The sequence below is a fragment of the Tripterygium wilfordii genome, chromosome 6 (assembly GCF_013401445.1).
Source record: "Tripterygium wilfordii isolate XIE 37 chromosome 6, ASM1340144v1, whole genome shotgun sequence".
Lineage (NCBI taxonomy): Eukaryota > Viridiplantae > Streptophyta > Magnoliopsida > Celastrales > Celastraceae > Tripterygium > Tripterygium wilfordii.
The window spans coordinates 6475199-6496110 of NC_052237.1; the positions used below are offsets into that span (position 1 = coordinate 6475199).

At 37.7% G+C, this 20912-nt stretch overlaps 4 protein-coding genes across 7 annotated transcripts; 3 read left to right on the top strand and 1 right to left on the bottom strand.

Moving 5' to 3' along the window:
* Positions 1 to 446: 446 nt before the first annotated feature.
* Positions 447 to 5099, top strand: LOC120000508 (deSI-like protein At4g17486). Of its 4 annotated transcripts, none has more exons than XM_038848603.1 (5): positions 447 to 606; positions 940 to 1170; positions 3076 to 3363; positions 3573 to 3653; positions 4730 to 5099. In XM_038848603.1, the coding sequence occupies exons 2-5, from the start codon at positions 993 to 995 to the stop codon at positions 4870 to 4872; spliced, it is 690 nt and encodes a 229-aa protein (XP_038704531.1). In that variant the 5' UTR covers positions 447 to 606; positions 940 to 992; the 3' UTR covers positions 4873 to 5099. The 4 variants fall into 4 exon arrangements, with proteins under 4 accessions (XP_038704531.1, XP_038704532.1, XP_038704535.1 ...); XM_038848604.1 differs by having other exon boundaries at positions 460 to 618; XM_038848607.1 differs by having other exon boundaries at positions 467 to 575.
* Positions 4886 to 6302, bottom strand: LOC120000632. Its single transcript, XM_038848757.1, has 2 exons — positions 5818 to 6302; positions 4886 to 5024 (listed from the first exon to the last, which is right to left on the bottom strand). Exons 1-2 carry the CDS (start codon positions 6300 to 6302, stop codon positions 4886 to 4888), a joined length of 624 nt encoding a protein of 207 aa, XP_038704685.1.
* A 10338-nt stretch (positions 6303 to 16640) lies between these two features.
* On the top strand, positions 16641 to 18695 carry LOC119999685 (high affinity nitrate transporter 2.5). Its single transcript, XM_038847391.1, has 2 exons — positions 16641 to 17924; positions 18003 to 18695. Exons 1-2 carry the CDS (start codon positions 16780 to 16782, stop codon positions 18382 to 18384), a joined length of 1527 nt encoding a protein of 508 aa, XP_038703319.1. The 5' UTR covers positions 16641 to 16779; the 3' UTR covers positions 18385 to 18695.
* Positions 18696 to 19078: 383 nt separating this feature from the next.
* On the top strand, positions 19079 to 20868 carry LOC120001063 (protein transport protein SEC13 homolog B). Its single transcript, XM_038849299.1, has 2 exons — positions 19079 to 19208; positions 19680 to 20868. The coding sequence occupies exon 2, from the start codon at positions 19728 to 19730 to the stop codon at positions 20631 to 20633; it is 906 nt and encodes a 301-aa protein (XP_038705227.1). The 5' UTR covers positions 19079 to 19208; positions 19680 to 19727; the 3' UTR covers positions 20634 to 20868.
* The last annotated feature ends 44 nt before the right edge of the window (positions 20869 to 20912 follow it).

The following is a 20912-nucleotide window of genomic DNA, read 5'->3' on the forward strand; positions in this document are numbered from 1 at the left end:
TAATCAATATATCTATCCATTTCAAGGACTTATTTAATTTGTTGCTCTGTGCACCCTCCGATTCGCAGTCAAAGAACATCAAACGGCCATCCATTCGTGGTTTGCTATCCTTTAGCCAGTTTAAGGTCAATGAACACAAATTAGAAGAAAATGGGAAGCAGTCAAGTATGGAAGTTACCCCCCTAGGTAATCAATCACACTCACTATTATTTTATACAAACAGAGAATAATTTGGAACAATTCTTTCCCTGAAATGTTTTGAATGACTCAACCATGTTAATAGGCTTTTTACATTCTTGGGCCGATAAAGTTGCCCAATAGGCTGGACAATGATCAGCCCATTTGTTTAGTTTTCGGCCCACCTGAGACTTGTCTCTGAAACTTTTTGTTCTTAGGTTTACCCCTCTGTAAATCACAATCCCCGGGCTGTTAAAAAAAGCAAAAATTGTGAATAATCAAATCCAATTGAAGCACGCCTTCAGTTTTATCCGTAATTAAGTAATTCTCTGGTTTTTTATGTCGTCAGAGCAAAAAGTTCTTCAATTCTCGAAGCCATTCACGACAATAAATCCTTCGTAAGCCGATTACTTCGTTCTCTCTCTATAGGTACATAAAACTGTACGTATACGCATCCCTGTTTGTTCTCTAATTTGTTCTTCTCTGCTTCTTCTGCCCCAATTCGCGTTTATATGTTTGTTTTTGGTTGGATCCGTTGGAGTTCTGTCATTCCTAACTGTATCGGGCACTTTGTTTGGTCCCCTGGAAAGCGCGAGAAAATCAATCGTCTCTATTTTCATTTCAATTCACCATCCCATTTGTTTCTCACTCTCCTCTTTGTTGTCAATCACCAAAAGGTTTCTTTAGAATTTCTTGAACTATTTTCTTATGCTGTGATCGTGGATCTTCGTAATTTAACTTTCCTCGGGTGTGGATTTTTAGGGTTTTATTGGTTTGATGTTGAAGATGATGAACTAAAAATTGGAGCATTGATTATGCCAATGCGGCTGTTTCCGTTGAGCTCAAGTTCGAGCTCAAGCTCCAGCTCAGACAAGGAGCAGGGTAGTAAAGGCAGCAATCACGCTTTCTTGTACCTGAATGTGTATGATCTGACGCCTATAAATAACTACATCTACTGGTTCGGGCTTGGGATCTTTCATTCGGGCATTGAAGGTATCATGTGGATTAGTATATATTCTGTTTGTGTGATTCTAGTTCTTCCATTAGTTGTGGATAATTTTAACTTGTGCATTTTATTTTCTTGTCCATTGTTAACACTATGGCAATTCCTAGTCTAATGAAAGGAATTATGTTTACACACAATATTCAGATTTTCGGTAAAGAACTACTTTTGGTACTTTTTTTGTCTTGTTAGTAAAACTTCAGTTTGCTAAAGAAATAATTATTAAAGTTTGCAGGAGGTTGCCACTATGGCTGTAGGTGATTGAAAATTCAATAAAGAATATGCAAAGGGAAATGAGTTCGTGCAATGGAATTGAGAGCTAATATAGTCTGTTTAGAGTTTAGATTACAATTGTGTACTTCGCTACTTTAGGCTTTAGTATTCAAATAGATTTCTTATATAATTATCTGTAGTAACATAGTTACTACTCGGCATAACAATGCAAGCAATAGAATACAATCTTTTATGAGTTTTATCACTTTAATTTCCCAGTTATTGACTCTAAAGTTGATACTACATGAAGCAAATGATAGGATACCTTCACACATGCATTTATGCATATATTTGAAGTATTAATTTTCTTAGCTGTTGCATTATTTAAGTTTACCATTGTTGTATAAAGTGCTTTTACTATCTGTAGATATTTTTTCATTTTGTGGGAAATATAGTAAAGTAGTAATCATGACATTAAATTATTAGAATATTTTGTGCATTTGCTTGTTGGTAAGTTTTTCTCCAGGACCAATATGCAAAAAATAAGGGTTCAGCCAAAGTAAGACTTCCTCAAACTCATACAGCAATAAAAGATTGTGAAGACTTTTTGAAGATATGTGAAACAAATGCTCAAATACATTTTTCGCATTCATTCATGCATGTATTCAAAGTATTATTGATATATTATCTGTGGCATTGTTAAAAATTTATAATTTCCTTGCTTTATGAAATCCAGTTAAATAAATCATCACTCATGGTAGCCGAGGAGATTCGAACTTCAAATGACGGTGTCCCCTTCTTCCCCCTTAATATCCAAGGCTTGTTTTTTTATACTCTTAATTTAAAATTAACAGAGGCCCTGAGTGCCAAGCAGCAAACTTTAGGCTGATGGATGAAGACCATAAACTTTAATAACAAGCATTCGTGGCTTTGTAACTATACATCGACTTTACAGGACAGCTAATATTTCTTTTGTATGTTGTACTCTAAATTGATATTTTAAATATCAATGGGAGATCTGGAATGACTGAGGGAGAATTGAAACTTTACATTATTGAGGAAACTTTTAAAAACTTCTAAAGGTAAGTCCCCCCAAGAAACTGATTCTCACGTGTTATTTGATATTGGCCGAATAAAGATCTACATATCGAGGAAACTTTCCCTCATTGAATTTATTTATCAAAAACTTTGATGCATTTAAGGATTTTTTGTAATAATTGATGTTAACCTGTCAGCATCTGTTTGTCTTTATGATAACGAAAGTACTGTTATACTGATATATAAGAATGGTCAAACTAAATTCTATGTGTATAATTGATGACAAAGAATATTTGCAATATTTAGTTTGTTATCTTACGAGATCATAAATATAGTATGGTGAAATTTGAAACTAGCAGTATTTTCTTCTACTCAGAAAAGAAAAAAAGAAAAAGAAACTAGCTGTATCTCTCGGTTCTATCAATTCTATTTTGCTGCATTAACAATATTGGAATCAGAAGCTGATGAGCAAATATAATAATATTGGTAAAATATAACCTGAGAAATTTGACCTCATTTGCTGAGCTGGTGGTGTCTGTAGGATTTATGTGGTCAGATTGAGTAATCGCTGTTTTTTTATGTGGGAACTGTGTAGAAAATATTAACTTCTGTATCAACTCTATTCTGCCTTATCTGATAATCAGTGCATGGGTTGGAATATGGCTTTGGAGCCCATGAGTTCCCTTCAAGTGGGGTATTTGAGGTGGAACCAAGAAGATGCCCAGGCTTTATATATCGGCGATCCATGTTGTTAGGCAGCACTGCCATGTCTCGTTCAGAATTTCGTACGTTCATGGAACATCTTTCTGCAAAATATCATGGGGATACCTACCATTTGATTGCTAAGAACTGCAACCACTTCACCGATGAAGTCTGCCTGCAACTTACTGGAAAGCCCATCCCTGCATGGGTAAATCGAATGGCTCGACTAGGTGAGAGAAGTTTCTTTGAATGTCATTTTCCCTAGGAGCCAACCTTGGAGTTCACCAGGGTAGCTTTTAGACAAGGTGCATTGGAGAAACCGGTTATGGTGGTTTCCCAGGGGAACAGACAGTGTTACTCCTGACATTTCCCTGGCATTGTGCATGAGAGTTCTTATGTCTAGGTTTTGCTTTATCTGATAATGGAGTTAAGTTTTCAGGTTCTTTTTGTAATTGTCTGGTACCAGAAAGAATTCAGATTACAGCAGTTCAGCATCTTCCTGATCGTCCAGCCTGTTCTGGTAAGTTTGTTCGTGCAAACTGTCTTGAGGTTCGTTGCTTCTGCGTTTTTGAATATATACCTCCTTCTAGGGGATTATCAATTTAATTGGTTTGTCAAGAAGCTTGGGCACTCATTTATAACTTTTGCGGGGATCAATAATGGGGTTATATTCTTAATTTGCTGGGGAGGGGCCCCGGGGGGGGGGGGGGGGGATCGAACCTTGCACCATGTGCAAGTGTAAGGAGTTTGTTACCTCTAGGCCACAAAGCTCCTTCTTGCACTCATTTATATTGCGTGTCTGTATCAATGTATGTCATTGCATTGATTTGAAATGACAAAAAATTAAGATAGGTTATCTTTTTTTCTTTGTTTTAGACAAAAGGTTGGGGTTAATACAACTATTGGCCACTGAAAGATGGTAAGCGTTCCAATTTGGCCACCGACTGTCAAATTGGTCACCGGCACTTCAATTTGTGCCAATTAAGCCACCCGGGCAGAATTGGACAATTTCTGTCCGTCAACCTGCTGAGGTGGCAGGTTGACTGTTAAATCAACCTTTTGGTCCTGGATCCCCTCTTTAAATGTGCTTGACCTGCTGCATATGACTGTTGGAATTTCATTTTAAGTATCTTATAGAAATCACTACACTATTGTCTACGATCTAGTTTTTAGTGATCCTGCCAAGCCTGACTAACAATTGGTAGCGGATATTTAGGGCTTAGGACTTTAGGGGTGGTTGCATCCAGTCAAACATAGGGCTGTTACCCCTGATTGCATATCTTTCTAACTAGGGGTGGTTGGTAGAAACACGTTTAAAGGTTGCCTTATATGGCTGTTGTCGTTCAGCAGGAAAGATGTCGGGATTTTGGCCAGTTGGTCACCTTTTAGAAACTCATTTATATGACAAAAGATGTCGGGATTTTGGCTCCCTTTTAGAAACTCATTTATATGAGTGTCATATGCCGATGTAGTTGTTAGCTGATGAAATACGGTTCTTATGCAAGCTTCCATGCCGTGTTTCTTGTGGATGAGAAAATGCTATTTGTGTTTTAACATGTTCAACATTGGCTTGATTCACACATCATTTCGATGCAGATGATGATGGATCAGATTCTGTGGCATCATCTACAGCAGGGAGTGAGGAAGAGGTCGCAGATCAAAATCTGCTGACATCGGCAAGCAGTGATGTTGCATTTGTGAAGGAAAAACCTGAGAGGTTGGTAAGGGAAGTTCTGTAGTACGTGATCTCAGCTACAGGAACATGTGTCTGCTGGCTTCCTTCAATATTTGTTTCCTCCTATTGTAAAAATACCCAGAATCAGTCTGCATTTGTTTTGTAATTGTATGATTATGCTTATAGGGGCATTGCCAAACATTGAAACTTTGGAAACTGTTGTGGAGCAGAGATTGAGCTCATTGTCTACAATATCCGAAAATTAATTTTATATTATGTGAGTACGATCTACAATGGAGGTGGTATTTTATTAAGGGTACTTGTAGATAAATATAGACAAGAAGGAAAAAGAATTTATTTAGTATTTATAAACTTGGGGAATGTATATGATAGGGTGTATAGAGAGGTAGTGTAGTGGATTTTCGAGATTAGAAAAGTCTCGATTAATTATATTATTATGATCAAAGGATATTTATGGAGTCATAACTAGTTTTAGGACTAATGGAGAAGTTACAAGAGAGTTTTCTATCATAATAAGTTTGCATTAGGGTCGACACTAAACTCGTTGTTATTTGTTATAATGATGGATGAATTCACACGACATATTTAAAGTGAGGTACTTTGGTACATGTTACTTGCGGATGATATAATTTTAATATTGGATGAGATTCTTGAGAGATAACTTAAAACTCGATATGTGAATACGAGCTTTAGAATTTTTTTGTTTGAAAAAGAATTAAGTAGAATGAAAACATAATCTATTGAAATGTAAATTTAGTAATAGCACTCAAGGGAAGAAACAAACAAAGATTGAATTATATGAGTAATCATATATGATACAATGAATAAGTGACTTGCAGAATTATTCAGTTTACACCTTCATAACCACCCATAAGGACCCTTGAGTACCCAATTCCCTCTTTGTTCATAAATAATAAATTTTTTTTGAAACAATTTATGTCAATTACTTAGGAGACAAGGCCACCACCCCCAAATCCCAGATCTTCACCGTCGAAGCACGGTTGAAACGGCCAAGCAATTACTAGCCAGCCGTTGCAAGTGAGTACTAATCCTTCCATAAGGAGACGCCCTCCCCCTTTCACTATAAGCATCATCACAAGACAAGAAATCCGTATAAGCCGCGGACAGGTTGCTGTTGAGGGAACCTTTGTCGTTGTCCCTAACGTTGTTCAAAGACGCCTTGAGATTGTATATTGCATCCTCGTAGCTCTCCATGCAAACCTTAGCGATCTTGTCTTTCTTAATATCAGCAAACCGCTTTGCCTTAACAATGCTGCGTTGTGTCTCTGAAATGAGTGCTTTGATTGCAACTTGTGTGCCGGTGGCTGGGTTTGTTATTCCCCTCAATGCGGCCCTGCAGAGGTCCTTGTAGTCTGCGTCCGCGCATAAATCGACAGTCGAAGCAGCGGGGGTTGCTAGGAAGATTATGGCCAGAAAGACCAGTGAGAAAGAGCTACAGCTTTTGAAAGCCATTTTTTTTTTAACTTCTCAGGGTCTCTCTAGCAAGTTAGGGAGGGGTTTGGTTGTGGTCATGGTTGGGTTGATTGGGAGTTATATAGGGTGTGAATGCATGTGATTGATGTAGTTTAGTTAGGGGGGTTTCAATATTGTGTTGGTTTTTGCTAAAACTGATGGTTGAATGAATAGTTGACGGGTATTTGGTGTAGTTTGCCTTTATTTTAGGTGAACCCTTTAGCTAAGTAGTTTGTTTGTTATATTGTTGGGGAAAATTTTCTGCTCCTCCGCTCTTTGTTTGACGCCGTAACTGTTCATTAATCTTGGGCCGAAGGCCAGAAAAAATTGTATCAAGCCCAATACCTTGGCCAGCCCATTGGACATTCCCGGTCCACTATATTAATCGGTCAATGCTAATAATGATATCATACAAATTTGTCTTTTGTACATTCGGTATGGTACTAAATTACTCGGGCTTTTAGTTAAGTTCTAACATGACGACATGGTTACAGGTGTCCATTAGGTTTTCGGTTCAGTTTTTTAACCTTAACCGAAATGTCCGAATTGATTCAGTTATCGTATTTTAGAATCCATAATCGGACCATGCATGTTTGGATAATCAAACCGAAATAATCATAACCACGGTTCGGATAATCAAACTGAAATAACCATAATCATGGTTCGGATTGCTTATGGATAGCCCTAGACTAAGTTGAGTCAAAACCAAACGCGTGATAACAAGGGTATTGCTCCCAATAAGAATATAACTCGGGATATCATAAGGGTATTGTTCCTAATGAAAATGAACTCATGACATCTAAAGTCTATACAATTTTGCTCCAGAGATTCACCAATTAAGATATCACCCAATACTTCAACGAATGCTAAACACCACCATACATACTCTTTTTTTTTTTTTTTTATGAAGAATGTTTCAATTTAAGTTTAATCAATTATTTCTAGTGTGTTTGAGGATTCAAGTTGTTGGAAATACTAGAGAAATTGACTACCACGGCCATATCAACATATAAAAACATTGGCACATCATGTGGCAGCTTGTCATTGGACATATTAGAATATTTATGGACCGTCTAAGAAGTTGTTGTCGGACTGTTGATCAAAGCCAAAAACTATTAGTAAGTATTTATTCAATTTTACTGTAGTTAATAATTTTTTTATTCAGTCAAATAAGTCATTATTAATTTTAGTCTCTAATTTAAGCACGACGAAAGGTGAGTGTCGCAAATTCGACGTTCGACTTTGTCAAATAACTTATTTATTTTTGTCGTGTTTCGAAAGTGTAGAAAAAAATAGAAGCAATTGTAGAGAATAGAGGTAATATTTGGTGTGTATGTATATTGATGAAACATTACAATTACAATCTCATATATATAGGGATCAAACATTACACCCTAAGACAAATGTTCCATAATTTGAGGAGCAATTTATGGGACAAATGTTCCATAATTTGAGGAGCAAATTGTGGGACAAAGGTGTAGAAAAAAATAGAAGCAATTGTAGAGAATAGAGGCAATATTTGGTGTGTATGTATATTGATGAAACATTACAATTACAATCTCATATATATAGGGATCAAACATTACACCCTAAGACAAATGTTCCATAATTTGAGGAGCAATTTATGGGACAAATGTTCCATAATTTGAGGAGCAAATTGTGGGACAAAGGTTCCATAATTTGTTCCATAATTTGAGGAGCAAATTATGGGACAAAAGTTCCATAATTTGTTCCACAATTTGAGGAGCAAATTATGGAACAAAGGTTCCATAATTTGAGGATATCAATAAGGTCAATACTCCCCCTCAAGCTGGATCAAGGGGATTGATTGAGCCAAGCTTGGACAATAATCGGTGAAAATGACCAGAAGACAAAACCTTTGTAAACACATCAGCAAGTTGATCATGACTTCGAGTGTAAACTGTTTGAATAATGTGATTCTGAACTTGATGACGAATAAAATGACAGTCAACTTCAATATGTTTTGTGCGTTCATGAAACACGGGATTAGCAGCAATATGCATAGCAGCTTGATTATCACAAAAAAGAGTCATAGGAAGACTACTTGGAAAACCCAAATCTGCGAGCAAACCCTTAAGCCATATGAGTTCACATGCACCGGAGGCCATTGCACGATATTCAGCTTCAGCACTAGAACGAGCAATCACATGTTGTTTTTTGCTACGCCAAGAAACAAGATTTCCACCAACAAACATACAATAGCCAGTAGTGGACTTTCGATCAAGAGCATTTCCAGCCCAATCAGAATCACTATATCCTGTAATCCGTAGGTGACCGTGCTTAGCTAGAACTATGCCACGACCAATAGAGCCCTTGAGGTAACGTAAGATTCGTTTGACAATGCCCAAATGAAAAAGAGTAGGAGCATGCATGAACTGGCTAACAAGACTTACGCCATAAGCAATGTCAGGCCGAGTAATAGTGAGATAAATGAGCTTACCAACCAATCGTTGGTAATCACTAACTGCTTGTAAAGGTTCACTGGCTGTATCAAGATTTAATTTGCTATCCAGCGGAGTAGATGCTGGCTTTGAATTCATCATTTCGGTTTCCTCTAGCAAATCAAGAATATACTTCCTTTGATTTAGAAATAAACCTTTGCTCGAAACTGCCATTTCAATGCCAAGAAAATAATTTAAGGAACCAAGATCCTTAATAGGAAATCGAGATTGAAGAGTGGTTTTGAGTTGAGAAATATCCTCAATACTGTTCCCAGTAATTATAAGATCATCAACATAAATTAGGATCACCACTATAGCATTGGAAGAACGGCGAATGAACAAAGAAGAATCAGCTGTACTGCAAGAGAAACCAAACTCTTTTAGAACAGTACTTAACTTGGCGTGCCAAGCACGTGGAGATTGTTTCAACCCATAGATTGATTTGTGTAGGTGACAAACCAAAGAAGAGTCCGAACTCTGTGGATGTCCTGGAGGTAGTTTCATATAGACTTCTTCTTCAAGATCCCCATGAAGGAAAGCATTTTTGACGTCCATTTGACTCATAGACCATCCACAATTTACGGCAACTGAGAGGAGAGTACGCACTGTATTCATCTTAGCAACAGGAGCAAACGTCTCTTTGTAATCCACACCAAAAGTTTGAGTAAATCCTTGGGCCACAAGGCGAGCTTTATGCCTGTCAATGGTACCATCCGAGTGAAATTTAGTTTTATATACCCAGCGGCTCCCCACTGGTTGTTTTCCAGGAGGAAGTTTAACAACACTCCAAGTCTGATTTTCAGCAAGAGCTTGAAGCTCTTCACCCATGGCTTGTCGCCATATTTCCTGAGAATTTGCTTCCTTGAAATTCTTAGGTTCATGAACAGTAGAAATAGCGGTGAGAAATGCCACATGAGCTGAGGAAAGACGATGATAAGTGACATACTTGGAGAGAGGATGACGAGCAGAAAAAGTTACGTAATCTTGAAGTTTTGTTGGAGGAACGCGGTTTCGAGTAGGATTCCGTCGAACCAATGACTGTGAAACCTCAGGATTATTAGTGGAAGCAAGCACATGCACATCTTGGAGACTCTCGGGTTGTTCAGCTGGAGGATTCTCAACCAGATTTTCAGCTAGCACATTTGGACGGAGTTCAGTCTGTATATCTGGAGGATACTCGGCCTGGTGTGGAACAAGCTCAGCAATATTAGGCTTGTGAGGAACCCCTTCAGAAATATTCTCGGATATAGGCAAGGGAAACACGTCCTCTAAATCATCTTGAGAATTTGTATAATAAGGTGTTGCTTCTTCAAACACAACATCTCTGGAGACAAATAATCTTCGCGAATCAGGATGATAACATTTATACCCCTTCTGGGTCGAAGAATACCCCAAAAAAATACACTTAGCAGCTCGGGCATCAAGCTTATCACGATGAGCTGCTTGTATATGCACAAAGCAAGTGCAACCAAATACTTTCAAGTGAGACACATCAATAGTTTTCTCCTGCAAAACTTCAAGGGGAGATTTAAAAGACAACACTCGGCTCGGAAGCCGATTGATGATATAAACTGCTGCTAATACTCCATAAGACCAAAAAAATTTTGGAACATGCATGTGAAGCATCAAAGCACGAGTTTTTTCCAACAAGTCTCTATTTTTACGTTCGGCTACTCCGTTTTGTTGAGGAGTACCAACACAACTAGTCTGATGCACAATGCCATGAGAATATAAATACTGTGTCATAATTTTAGACATGAATTCTGTGCCATTATCAGAACGAAGTGTTTGAATTTTAGAGGAAAATTGAGTTTGAACAAGCATATGAAAATCTTTGAAGATATTCATAACTTCACTTTTTGATCTCAACAAGTACACCCAAGTAACACGTGAGAAATCATCAATAAATGTAACAAAATATTTAAAACCATCAATTGATTCAAGAGTAGGTCCCCAAACATCAGAGTGAACAAGTTCAAACATTCTAGTAGTTCTAGAAGAAGAAGACACAAAAGGTAATCTAGTAGATTTTGACAAATGGCAAATATCACAAGAAAAATGATTGGTATCAACATTTGGCAACAATTTAGTGAGAATATTATCTGAAGGATGTGCTAAACGTTGATGCCAGAGAACATGATCTGCCGAGGAAGAAGGAAAAAATGAGACTTGAGTACTTTTGCTAGGTTGAAAATTTCCGGAGATGTAGTAGAGGCCTTTCAGAAAAAAACCTCTACCAATGATCTTCTTGGTGACAAGGTCCTAAAAAAGTACCGAATGAGGAAGAAATATAGCACAACAATTTAAATCCAAAGTGAGTTTGCTAACCGAAAGTAACTTGACTGGAAAGGATGGAACATATAAAGCTATTGAAGTCACATCTTTAGATAACAATTTAAGTTTACCTTCACCAAGAACAGGAACACCTTTTCCATTGACAATTGACACATGAGGTGGAGTAGAAAATTTTTTGAAGTCAGACAAATTTGTTAATTTATTTGTCATATGATGGGTGGCACCAGAATCAACAATCCAAAAATCATGCACAATATTAAATTCTATAGTAGTAGAGAGTGCACTGAAAATACCTTCAAAGTTGTCATTGAATTGATGCCCCGAGTCTGCTAAGAACCCAGCAAACTTACCAAGAAGAGCTGTGAAATTAGAGTGTTCTGTACCAGAAACTCTATGTCCTCCCTTCTCCTGAAGATAGGTTGCAAATTCATTTATAAGAGAAATTGGATTTGAGGTGTAATTTACCATATCTCCATGTAATGTTTTTGCAGCATGGACTCTTGGTTTAGAAAGTCCCTTATCCTTAGCAAACTTTGGTTTCAATTCTGGATGGAGAACCCAACACCGTTCAACTAGATGTCCCAGATGATGACAATGTTGGCATTTTAAATCCGGTCGCTTGCCTTTGTATGATGCATAAGCACGAGACTCAGAAAGGTTAGGCCTTGCTTCCACATTCATGACTTTCCTTCTTAATTCTTCTCTCTGAATCATGGAGATGACAGAAGCAAGCGATGGAAGTTCTGGAGACATGAGAACTCGGCTGCGGAGATCTTCATATTCAGGTCCAAGACTTGCTAACAACTGAAATATTTTGTCCTCCATTACACGATTGCGAAGAATCGTGGCATCAATTGTGTGAGGACGATACAACTCAAGTTCGTTCCACATCTTTTTAAGACAGCTAAGCAATTGAACAAAAGGTTTTCCGGCTTGTTGAAGATTCACAATATCTCGCTAAAGTTCAAAAATTCTGGCAGAATTATTTTGTTGGCCATACATATCACGAATTGCCGACCACAAGATAGAAGCAGACTCTGAGTAACTAAAGATCTCTGCAAGAGAAGAATCCATGGAATTAAGAATCCATGACCGCACCAATTGGTCTTTTGATAACCATGCTCCATAATCTGGAGATTTTTCATCAGGAGAAGGAATCTTTTCATCAATAAAATCGAGTTTAGATCTTCCACCAAGAGCCAGTGTAATAGATCTGGACCATGGAAGATAATTAAACTCATTAAGAAGCACAGAGCACAACCGTTGATTTGGATTGGACTCTAACTCAGGAGCACTTGAAGCACCTATAGAATACGACTTTGCGCCAGAGAAGATAGAATCGTCGTTTGCCATAATTGTTGAGCAAACAAGAACTTAAACAAGACAATAAACCTCCTCTGATACCATGTAGAAAAAAATAGAAGCAATTGTAGAGAATAGAGGCAATATTTGGTGTGTATGTATATTGATGAAACATTACAATTACAATCTCATATATATAGGGATCAAACATTACACTCTAAGACAAATGTTCCATAATTTGAGGAGCAAATTGTGGGACAAAGGTTTCATAATTTGTTCCATAATTTGAGGATATCAATAAGGTCAATAGAAAGATATCATGAGATGTCCAAATTGAGATGGAGAGCCGCATAATTATAATTCAACAAATTGATGGTTTTACTTGTTTGAAAATGACATATTAAAATTTAGAAGTTAAGGTTTAGTTTTTAATTTTTAAGATTTAGGGTTTTAGTTTTAGAATTTAGGATTTGTATTTTTTTTTCTTCAAAATCTATGATATTCCAACACTATAAATATCAAAATACTCAAGAACACATTTTAATTCGTGATTTAAAATAATTTTCGGGGAGAATTGGTGATATGATTGTATCAAAAAATTAGAGCTCCCCCTATCCCATCCAAATTAAGCCGGCTAATGATTGTGCGATCTTTCATATATGTCTGTACGTACTATTGTACAAAATTCGTAAGTGTAATAGTGAAAAATATAGTGTCAAACCCATGAAAAATTGATTGAAATTTTGTAAGTACCGATTGTGATTGAACCCTAAATTCTATTTGAAAGATCGAAAGTTGATTTTGTAGTTAAACTAAATAAATAAACTAGAAAGCAAAACGTAAACAAACAAAATTGGTAACTTGAATAAAGAGAAAAACACTAGAGCGTCTAATTTCACCATCACCAATCTTATTCTATTCCTTTTTCGTACTAATTACAATTATCATCCATGTTGACAGTTGATTTTCCTAACATATTCAATACTCCATTCCAGATTATAACGAAAGTACTTTCACTAAGAATTCCTATTATTCATAACATTCGAACTCAACAAGTAAAAATCCATTAAGTTATATGAACAATCATGTAACAATCACATAGATCATGCCCCTATATTCTCATGGTTTATACAATCTATGGTATCTATTGCGAGAAGCATAAATATGAACATCTCCTTCCAATATTAGTTTATAACATCAAATCATTCAAATATTGTTATGGTATTTGAAAACATTAAACATACAAATAGATACTAAAAAATGAAATAATAATTATGAAATAGCACAACCAAAATCATAGAGTATTCATGGGTAGGCTACTTTAAAGCCTAACAAAAAGATTAGTTCTTCATAGTGCAAGAACCCATGAAACAAAGAACACGAAAAAAGTTAGAGAGAGTGTGGCTCTCCAACTCCCCTCTCCTTCTGCCTTGACTCTTTTTTAATAGTATAGCAAAAGTTTCGTTCACAACCTACCCCTAATTGAATTACTAAACTGGCGGACCCCACATGATTTTCTTCCATTGGAATCAAACGCCTCTTTTCCTTTTGCCTTTTAGGGTTCCATTTTCCGACAACTCCTTTCCTTAAGCTTCTCACGTGAAGCGTTTCTCTCCTTATTCCTCCTTGTTTCTTCCAAGCATTGACTTTTCTGTCCTTTTATTTCAACATAAGTGGGCCCCAAAATCTTCAAATGTCACAATTTAATTGGATCTTTCAAGTTAAACTTCTCATTTTACAATAGCCGACCACATTTGTGACTTCTTTCCTATGTTCCGTGCGCAAATGTTCCTAAAAGCATCTCCTTTCATCACTTTTTTTTTGTCAATATGCCTGAAAATTAAGAATCAAGAATAATTGTGTAGTACTCATGCTCAATTCAATTAAAAGAGACAAAAAAAAAAAGAGTGTAAAATAAGGTCGAAAAATATGTAAAATATCACACTATCGTGTACCAAAAATGATTTTCAATCACCTAATAACATGTGGCATCATGGGGTTTACATTTGGATACTCTCATTCAATCACCTGATGACACGGGGAGAGACAATGAGACTTTATACTAAGTTACTAATTGTTTGTTCGTTTTGTAGGGAGTTTGAATTTATGAGTTGGATTCAGTTGTTGGAAATCAAAGATGTATGGAGGAGTATTTCCGAAATAACTAAAATTCAAGGATTCGTTTGTAAAAATCGTTTCTTCTATTTTTAAGCGGTTTGTTACTAAGTGCGAGATATTTTAGCTGGATAAGCACCAAAAAGTTTAAAAGATCATGGAGTTCAAAGGTCAAACACACCTACTTTATCTCAAACACACTCTCTGCTATTGCGCAATGACCAGAGTCCAAAATTGACTTCCTCCTACACTTTATGGGTCAAACCACCTTCCCACATTCATCAATCAGTAGCATCCAAAAATGACAATTGTTAGCCTCTTTTCATCAATAACAAGCATGAAGCCTACATTCCAGGGGAGTGGGACGAGCTACATGTTCTGAGTGCTCCAACAACCTCCATGAAGAGAAACCACGATCTGGATTCATCACCATGATTCACACAACTTGAAGATATTATGGTTACATGAGAATTTAGTCCAGTAACCCAAGCAGTAAGCAAGTAAACATTTTTCCATGACCTACCATGACAGGACGTGCCAAGATCATGCCCATGAAATATGAGATGATGACGACATGAAGACCAAGAACACTATAAGAAGAAGAATAAGCAAGATTTGCAAACACCTTGCGTTAAGCCCAGATTGTGCGTCTCTAATCTTTATCATTTACATTAGTATGACTTTGGTCAACTAGTTTTAGCACAATTATTTCCTTTTAAGCCTCCATGGTTGTAGCCTCCGTGGTTATTATGTTGATTTAACTTATAAAATACTTTTTTTTTATACAGTCAAGATGTTCAATTAAAATCCTAATACATTCTAACGATGTGTTATTTTCATTCTATCCAATAGAAGTATTCTCATTCCGGTATTTGTCTCCTATCTCTTACTTTTCTCTTTTGACACTAGATAATTTTTAAGTCTTTTTTAAGAAGGCACCCTCGAACTAGCAATTTTGTGTTCTCAAATTGCACAATTCATTTGGTGACAGGTTAAATTGATGCGCAAATCTCGTATCAAAATTCTTCGAACTGATAGCAAGTCCTAACACGCTCGAAACACACATCATCGCATCATAAACTCAAACACTCATATCCCTAAAAACTAGAATCGATAGATCTCTTGTGTAGCACAGAAGATAACCAATAATGCCACACAAATCCGAAGGGACTGATTATGATATTTTCAAAATATGTCTGGTGGAAATTTAATTGCTCTCTAATTTCCATGTTGACTTGCAAGTTGCAATCAAAGAGGAAGCAGGTGAGGACTGAGGAGGGCCTGAAGTGGCCAGATTTTTCTTGAAATTTACTGAATTGTTGTTTTTTATTTTTTAATTGACTAAAATCCCAATAAGAGTACATGTGACTTTTTTTTTTATTTTTTTTATTAATGAGGAGTGAGATTCGAACACACACCATCTTTATCATTCAACTATTGGGTCGGGTGTAAGAATACATGTGACTTGTGAGTGAGTGATTGTGTGCGGATAGATTTATATGATATGGGGTCGAAAAATAATAAATGTGACCATGTGAGTTTTACAAAGAAAAATGTAAGTCAACCATCCCTATTCCCTACCCAACTCGATTTCTTGTTCAATACATTAGTTGGAGACTTGGAGCTTATTGATGTTTGTTCTCTTAACCAATGAAATTCCAAGTCGACTAGATTACCAAAAATAGACACTTTTTTTGTAATATCTCTTTCTTTGAAACGCAACAAGCCTTGGATTTCAACACAGCCGGCCACTAAAAATCAAACTTCCCCACACTTGCTTCCAACTCGTCCCTTTTCATTACGCCAAGGCGTTGTTAAACGATGAGACTCGGCGCAAGTGTTGATCTTCCTTGCCCCCCAAAAGTCCAATCTCTCTACATACAATTCTCCCGTATTATAATTTTCAGAGAAGAAGTATTTGCAGACTAGAGGAGAAGAAGAAGACGACAGAAAAAAAAGAGATATATATATATATATATATATATATATATATTACTGTTGACAGTTGACACGTTCCTTGTATAACTGGAACACAAGGATAGAAACACCTTAAATACGTACTTCCATAGAAACCCTAAGCTCCAAAGCTGCCGCGTATTACTCCAAGTCACAGATTACAGATGTTGCAACCAATAATAAGGTTCAAATCTTCAACCTTGAAAAGTCATAATGACAGTTACCTTGTCTAGAGAAATTAGACACATGAGATGACTGAGGCAGCCCGTACAATCTGCGAACTTCCAACTCTCTATATAATCAGGCAAGCTCAAGAGAACTAAAACATCGAATTTATACAAATAAAAATGGAAGTGTTAGGTACTGACCCTGAATCTCAGCCTCAAAAGTTTGCTCTTCCGGTGGACTCGGAACACAAGGCAACTGAATTCCGGTTATTCTCAATTGCAGCGCCGCATATGCGAGCATTTCATCTTTCTTGGGTATCCTTCTTCGCTTGTTTTGTCTCCACTTTTGCTGCACCTCCCCTGCTTCCGATCATACGTGACAACCTCAACCTCACCGCCACCGACATTGGAAATGCAGGAATTGCATCAGTTTCCGGCGCAGTCTTTGCCCGGCTTGCCATGGGAACTGCTTGTGACTTGTTCGGACCACGAATTGCGTCCGCTTCTCTGTCCCTCCTCACTGCACCAGTGGTTTTCTTCACTTCCATGGCCTCCTCCCCTATTTCATTCCTTCTAGTCCGCTTCTTCACAGGCTTCTCTTTAGCCACTTTTGTCTCCACCCAGTTCTGGATGAGCTCCATGTTTTCAGGTCCAGTAGTCGGAACAGCAAACGGTGTCGCTGGCGGGTGGGGAAACCTGGGTGGAGGAGCAACACAACTTGTCATGCCACTTGTTTTCGGTCTCATACGCGACATTGGAGCAGTCGAATTCACAGCTTGGCGTATCGCGTTTTTCATACCTGCTCTGTTTCAGACAATAACAGCATTAGCCGTCTTGATTTTCGGCCAAGATTTGCCAGACGGGAACTTCAAGAGGCTACAAAATTCGGGGGATAAAGCAAAAGACAAACTTCCTCAGGTCTTCTATCATGGGATCACTAATTACAGAGGATGGATATTGGCATTAACATATGGTTATTGTTTTGGGGTGGAGCTGACAATAGACAACATAATTGCTGAATATTTTTACGACAGATTTGATTTGAAACTCCACACTGCTGGAATGATCGCAGCGAGTTTCGGATTGGCTAATATAGTTTCTAGACCCGCCGGAGGACTAATTTCAGATGCTGTGGCAAAGAGATTTGGTATGAGAGGTAGGTTGTGGGCATTGTGGGTGGTGCAAACTTTAGGAGGAGTGTTATGTATCATTCTGGGAAGGGTTGGATCACTAGGTGCTTCAATTGCAGTGATGATTGCCTTCTCTTTGTTTGTTCAGGCTGCCTGTGGCCTCACATTTGGAGTTGTCCCTTTTGTCTCCAGAAGGTAAAATTTCCAGTCAGTCAGTACCCAGATTCTAGATTTCAATTTTAATCCAATCAATTGATTTTCTTGATTCTTCAGGTCATTGGGAGTGATATCTGGCATGACAGGAGGAGGTGGAAATGTAGGTGCTGTTGTAACTCAATTGATTTTCTTCAAAGGTTCCAGATACTCAAAAGAAACAGGAATCAGTCTGATGGGTGTCATGATCATATGCTGCACACTTCCAATACTCTTTATTTACTTCCCACAATGGGGTGGCATGCTTAAAGGTCCATCTTCTAAAAGGAATGGCAAAGCCACAGAGGAAGGCTATTACTTGTCTGAGTGGAATCAAAAGGAGCAAGAGAAAGGACTGCATCAAGCAAGCTTGAAATTTGCTGATAATAGCAGAAGTGAAAGAGGTGGAAAAATATTCTCTGGGCCCGCACCTTCAGATGATACATCACCCACAAATCTCTGAACTTTATGCTTGGTTAAACCAAGCGATGAAGTAACAAACATCTCTAAGGTCCAGGAATTAATTTGTTCAAGCTGTCGAAGTCATAAAGAAAGCCTGTTCTGCATCGAATATTTCTTTACTCAAAGCTTCATACATTTCTGTCTTTTACCAGGACATATTTTATGTTTCCACTTTGTGTTTTATGTCATCTAAGATGGTTCTGTTTACTTTAGTGTCTTTTTTCTATAGGTAAATTTCTAGTGTGCATAAAAACACATATCATGTAACTCATGAACACTTTCAATAAGACGTGGACAGCTGTAATTGTCGGATCTGGGGATTTCACAATTCGTTTAAAATTGTAGACTCTAAGAAACTACGAAACCCCTAAATTTGTAAAGGTCATGGTTGTATCATTATGATGCGAACTATAAACCAAGGCTGACGTAAAGATGTAAATGGAGCATTTGATCAAGCACCTGGTTTGCATTCAACTTGAGAGTGATTGTGTTTTTTACTTTTTTGCTCCGACAATTGGAACTTTTCCAAAAGTCCAAACTCCAAATACACTGGAGCAAAATCTGAAAGCGATAGATAAGTTAAAGCCCGTACTAGAAATGGCAATGGCCCATGAGGCCTAATTCCAACCTTAAATAAGATCAGGCCCAATAGAAAGCCCAATAGGCCCAGAAGATCAAGCACCAAATACTAATAGTTGACCGGCTACCTCATCGAGCTTGAACTGTAAAATCCAAAGCTCTGTTCTCTCGTGGGTCTCTCTAATCGTGCTTCAACGTGAAGATCTCAGTCATCGCGATATCAATTCCGGTGACGAGAGGCGGCAGGTCTGTTTTCTGTTTCATTCATTCTTCCATTTCGCTTCACCGTGAACTCTCTTACCTGTTATAGTTTTTTTTTTTCCCTTCGCCCACGAATAATTGCGTGCGATTTATAAGATTCATTGCCAAATCGATCTGTTTGATTTTGTTTTATGGAGAATTGAGGTGATTCGGGATGTAAAATTAGGGTTTTGGTTACTGTTAGATCTATTTATTAATGAATTTGTTCAATTGGTTGTTGCGTTTGCTTTTACTTTCAGTTCTTTGTTTGGTAGATGTGGGAAGAAGAGGTAAGTCAAATATCCGATTGTAGATCTTATTAGTTTTGTGAATTATAAACTCTATTTCACTGTTTGTCAGAATTTATGAAATTAATCTGAGATGATGAAAACATACGAACTTAGAATTACATGTAGAATCAACGATGGGAATGTGAGAAATTCTAACCTTCACCATTTCTTTTCCTGATTATTTCAGTTTAGTTCTCAATTTGGCTTTTGAAATATAAGAATAAGGGTGCCAAATATGCCTTCACAGAAGATTGAAACTGGTCATGAGGATGTGGTACATGATGTGCAAATGGACTACTATGGCAAGCGTGTTGCCACTGCATCATCTGATCATACGATTAAGATAATTGGGGTGGGCAACAATACTTCTCAGCACCTCGCAAAGCTGACTGGTCACCAAGGGCCTGTTTGGCAGGTGGCTTGGGCTCACCCCAAGTTTGGTTCTATTCTTGCATCATGTTCCTATGATGGTCATGTCATAATATGGAAGGAGGGTAATCAAAATGAGTGGACCAAAGCTCATGTTTTTGAGGATCACCAATCATCTGTCAACTCAATTGCTTGGGCTCCTCATGAACTTGGACTTTGTTTAGCCTGTGGTTCATCTGATGGGAATATATCGGTTTTTACTGCACGGCCTGATGGTGGTTGGGAGACATCAAGAATTGATCAAGCTCATCCAGTTGGTGTCACTTCCGTGTCATGGGCCCCATCAACAGCACCTGGTGCTCTTGTTGGTTCTGGCTTGCTTGATCATGTTCAGAAACTTTGCTCAGGGGGGTGCGATAACACTGTGAAGGTGTGGAAGCTCTACAATGGAGTTTGGAAGATGGACTGCTTTCCAGCTCTTCAGATGCATACTGATTGGGTCAGGGATGTTGCTTGGGCACCCAACTTGGGACTTCCGAAATCCACTATAGCAAGTGCCTCGCAGGATGGGAAGGTTATAATATGGACTGTGGCAAAGGAAGGGGATAAATGGGATGGTAAGGTGCTGCATGATTTCAAGGCCCCTGTTTGGAGGGTCACATGGTCACTGACTGGAAACATTTTGGCTGTTGCTGATGGGAACAACAATGTAACATTGTGGAAAGAAGCTGTAGATGGGGAATGGCAGCAGGTGACAACAGTTGAGCCCTAGAACTCAACTTCATAAAATGTTTTTGAACTGTAATATTAGATGGGGCTCAGGATTATTTTCTTTACATATTTTAGGACTTTTTGATTTCTTGTGGTGATGTTGATTGCGTGTCTGGATATTTTGAAGTTTGACTTTTATACTTCTATCCAAGGCTTCTGCTTGGAAGAACCAGAGTTTTAGGTTGCGTGCAGGTAATATCATTTTCGATAGTTTAATTCTGAAATCATTGATATAATGCTGTTGCTTTTTTTTATTTTCTTTCCTAGTTGCTAAGCATTC

What these genes read in the sequence shown, in the direction of transcription:
- LOC120000508 (XM_038848603.1), top strand. Translation starts at nt 993, where the DNA reads ATGCCAATGCGGCTGTTTCCGTTGAGCTCAAGTTCGAGCTCAAGCTCC. An exon ending in CTTTCATTCGGGCATTGAAG is followed by an intron (nt 1,171 to 3,075) that starts GTATCATGTGGA and finishes TCTGATAATCAG; the next exon opens with TGCATGGGTTGGAATATGGC. An exon ending in AAATCGAATGGCTCGACTAG is followed by an intron (nt 3,364 to 3,572) that starts GTGAGAGAAGTT and finishes TTAAGTTTTCAG; the next exon opens with GTTCTTTTTGTAATTGTCTG.
- LOC120001063 (XM_038849299.1), top strand. Translation starts at nt 19,728, where the DNA reads ATGCCTTCACAGAAGATTGAAACTGGTCATGAGGATGTGGTACATGAT.
- LOC120000632 (XM_038848757.1), bottom strand. Translation starts at nt 6,302, where the DNA reads ATGGCTTTCAAAAGCTGTAGCTCTTTCTCACTGGTCTTTCTGGCCATA. An exon ending in GTTTCAACCGTGCTTCGACG is followed by an intron (nt 5,025 to 5,817) that starts GTGAAGATCTGG and finishes GCTCCACAACAG; the next exon opens with TTTCCAAAGTTTCAATGTTT.
- LOC119999685 (XM_038847391.1), top strand. Translation starts at nt 16,780, where the DNA reads ATGGAAGTGTTAGGTACTGACCCTGAATCTCAGCCTCAAAAGTTTGCT. An exon ending in GTCCCTTTTGTCTCCAGAAG is followed by an intron (nt 17,925 to 18,002) that starts GTAAAATTTCCA and finishes TTGATTCTTCAG; the next exon opens with GTCATTGGGAGTGATATCTG.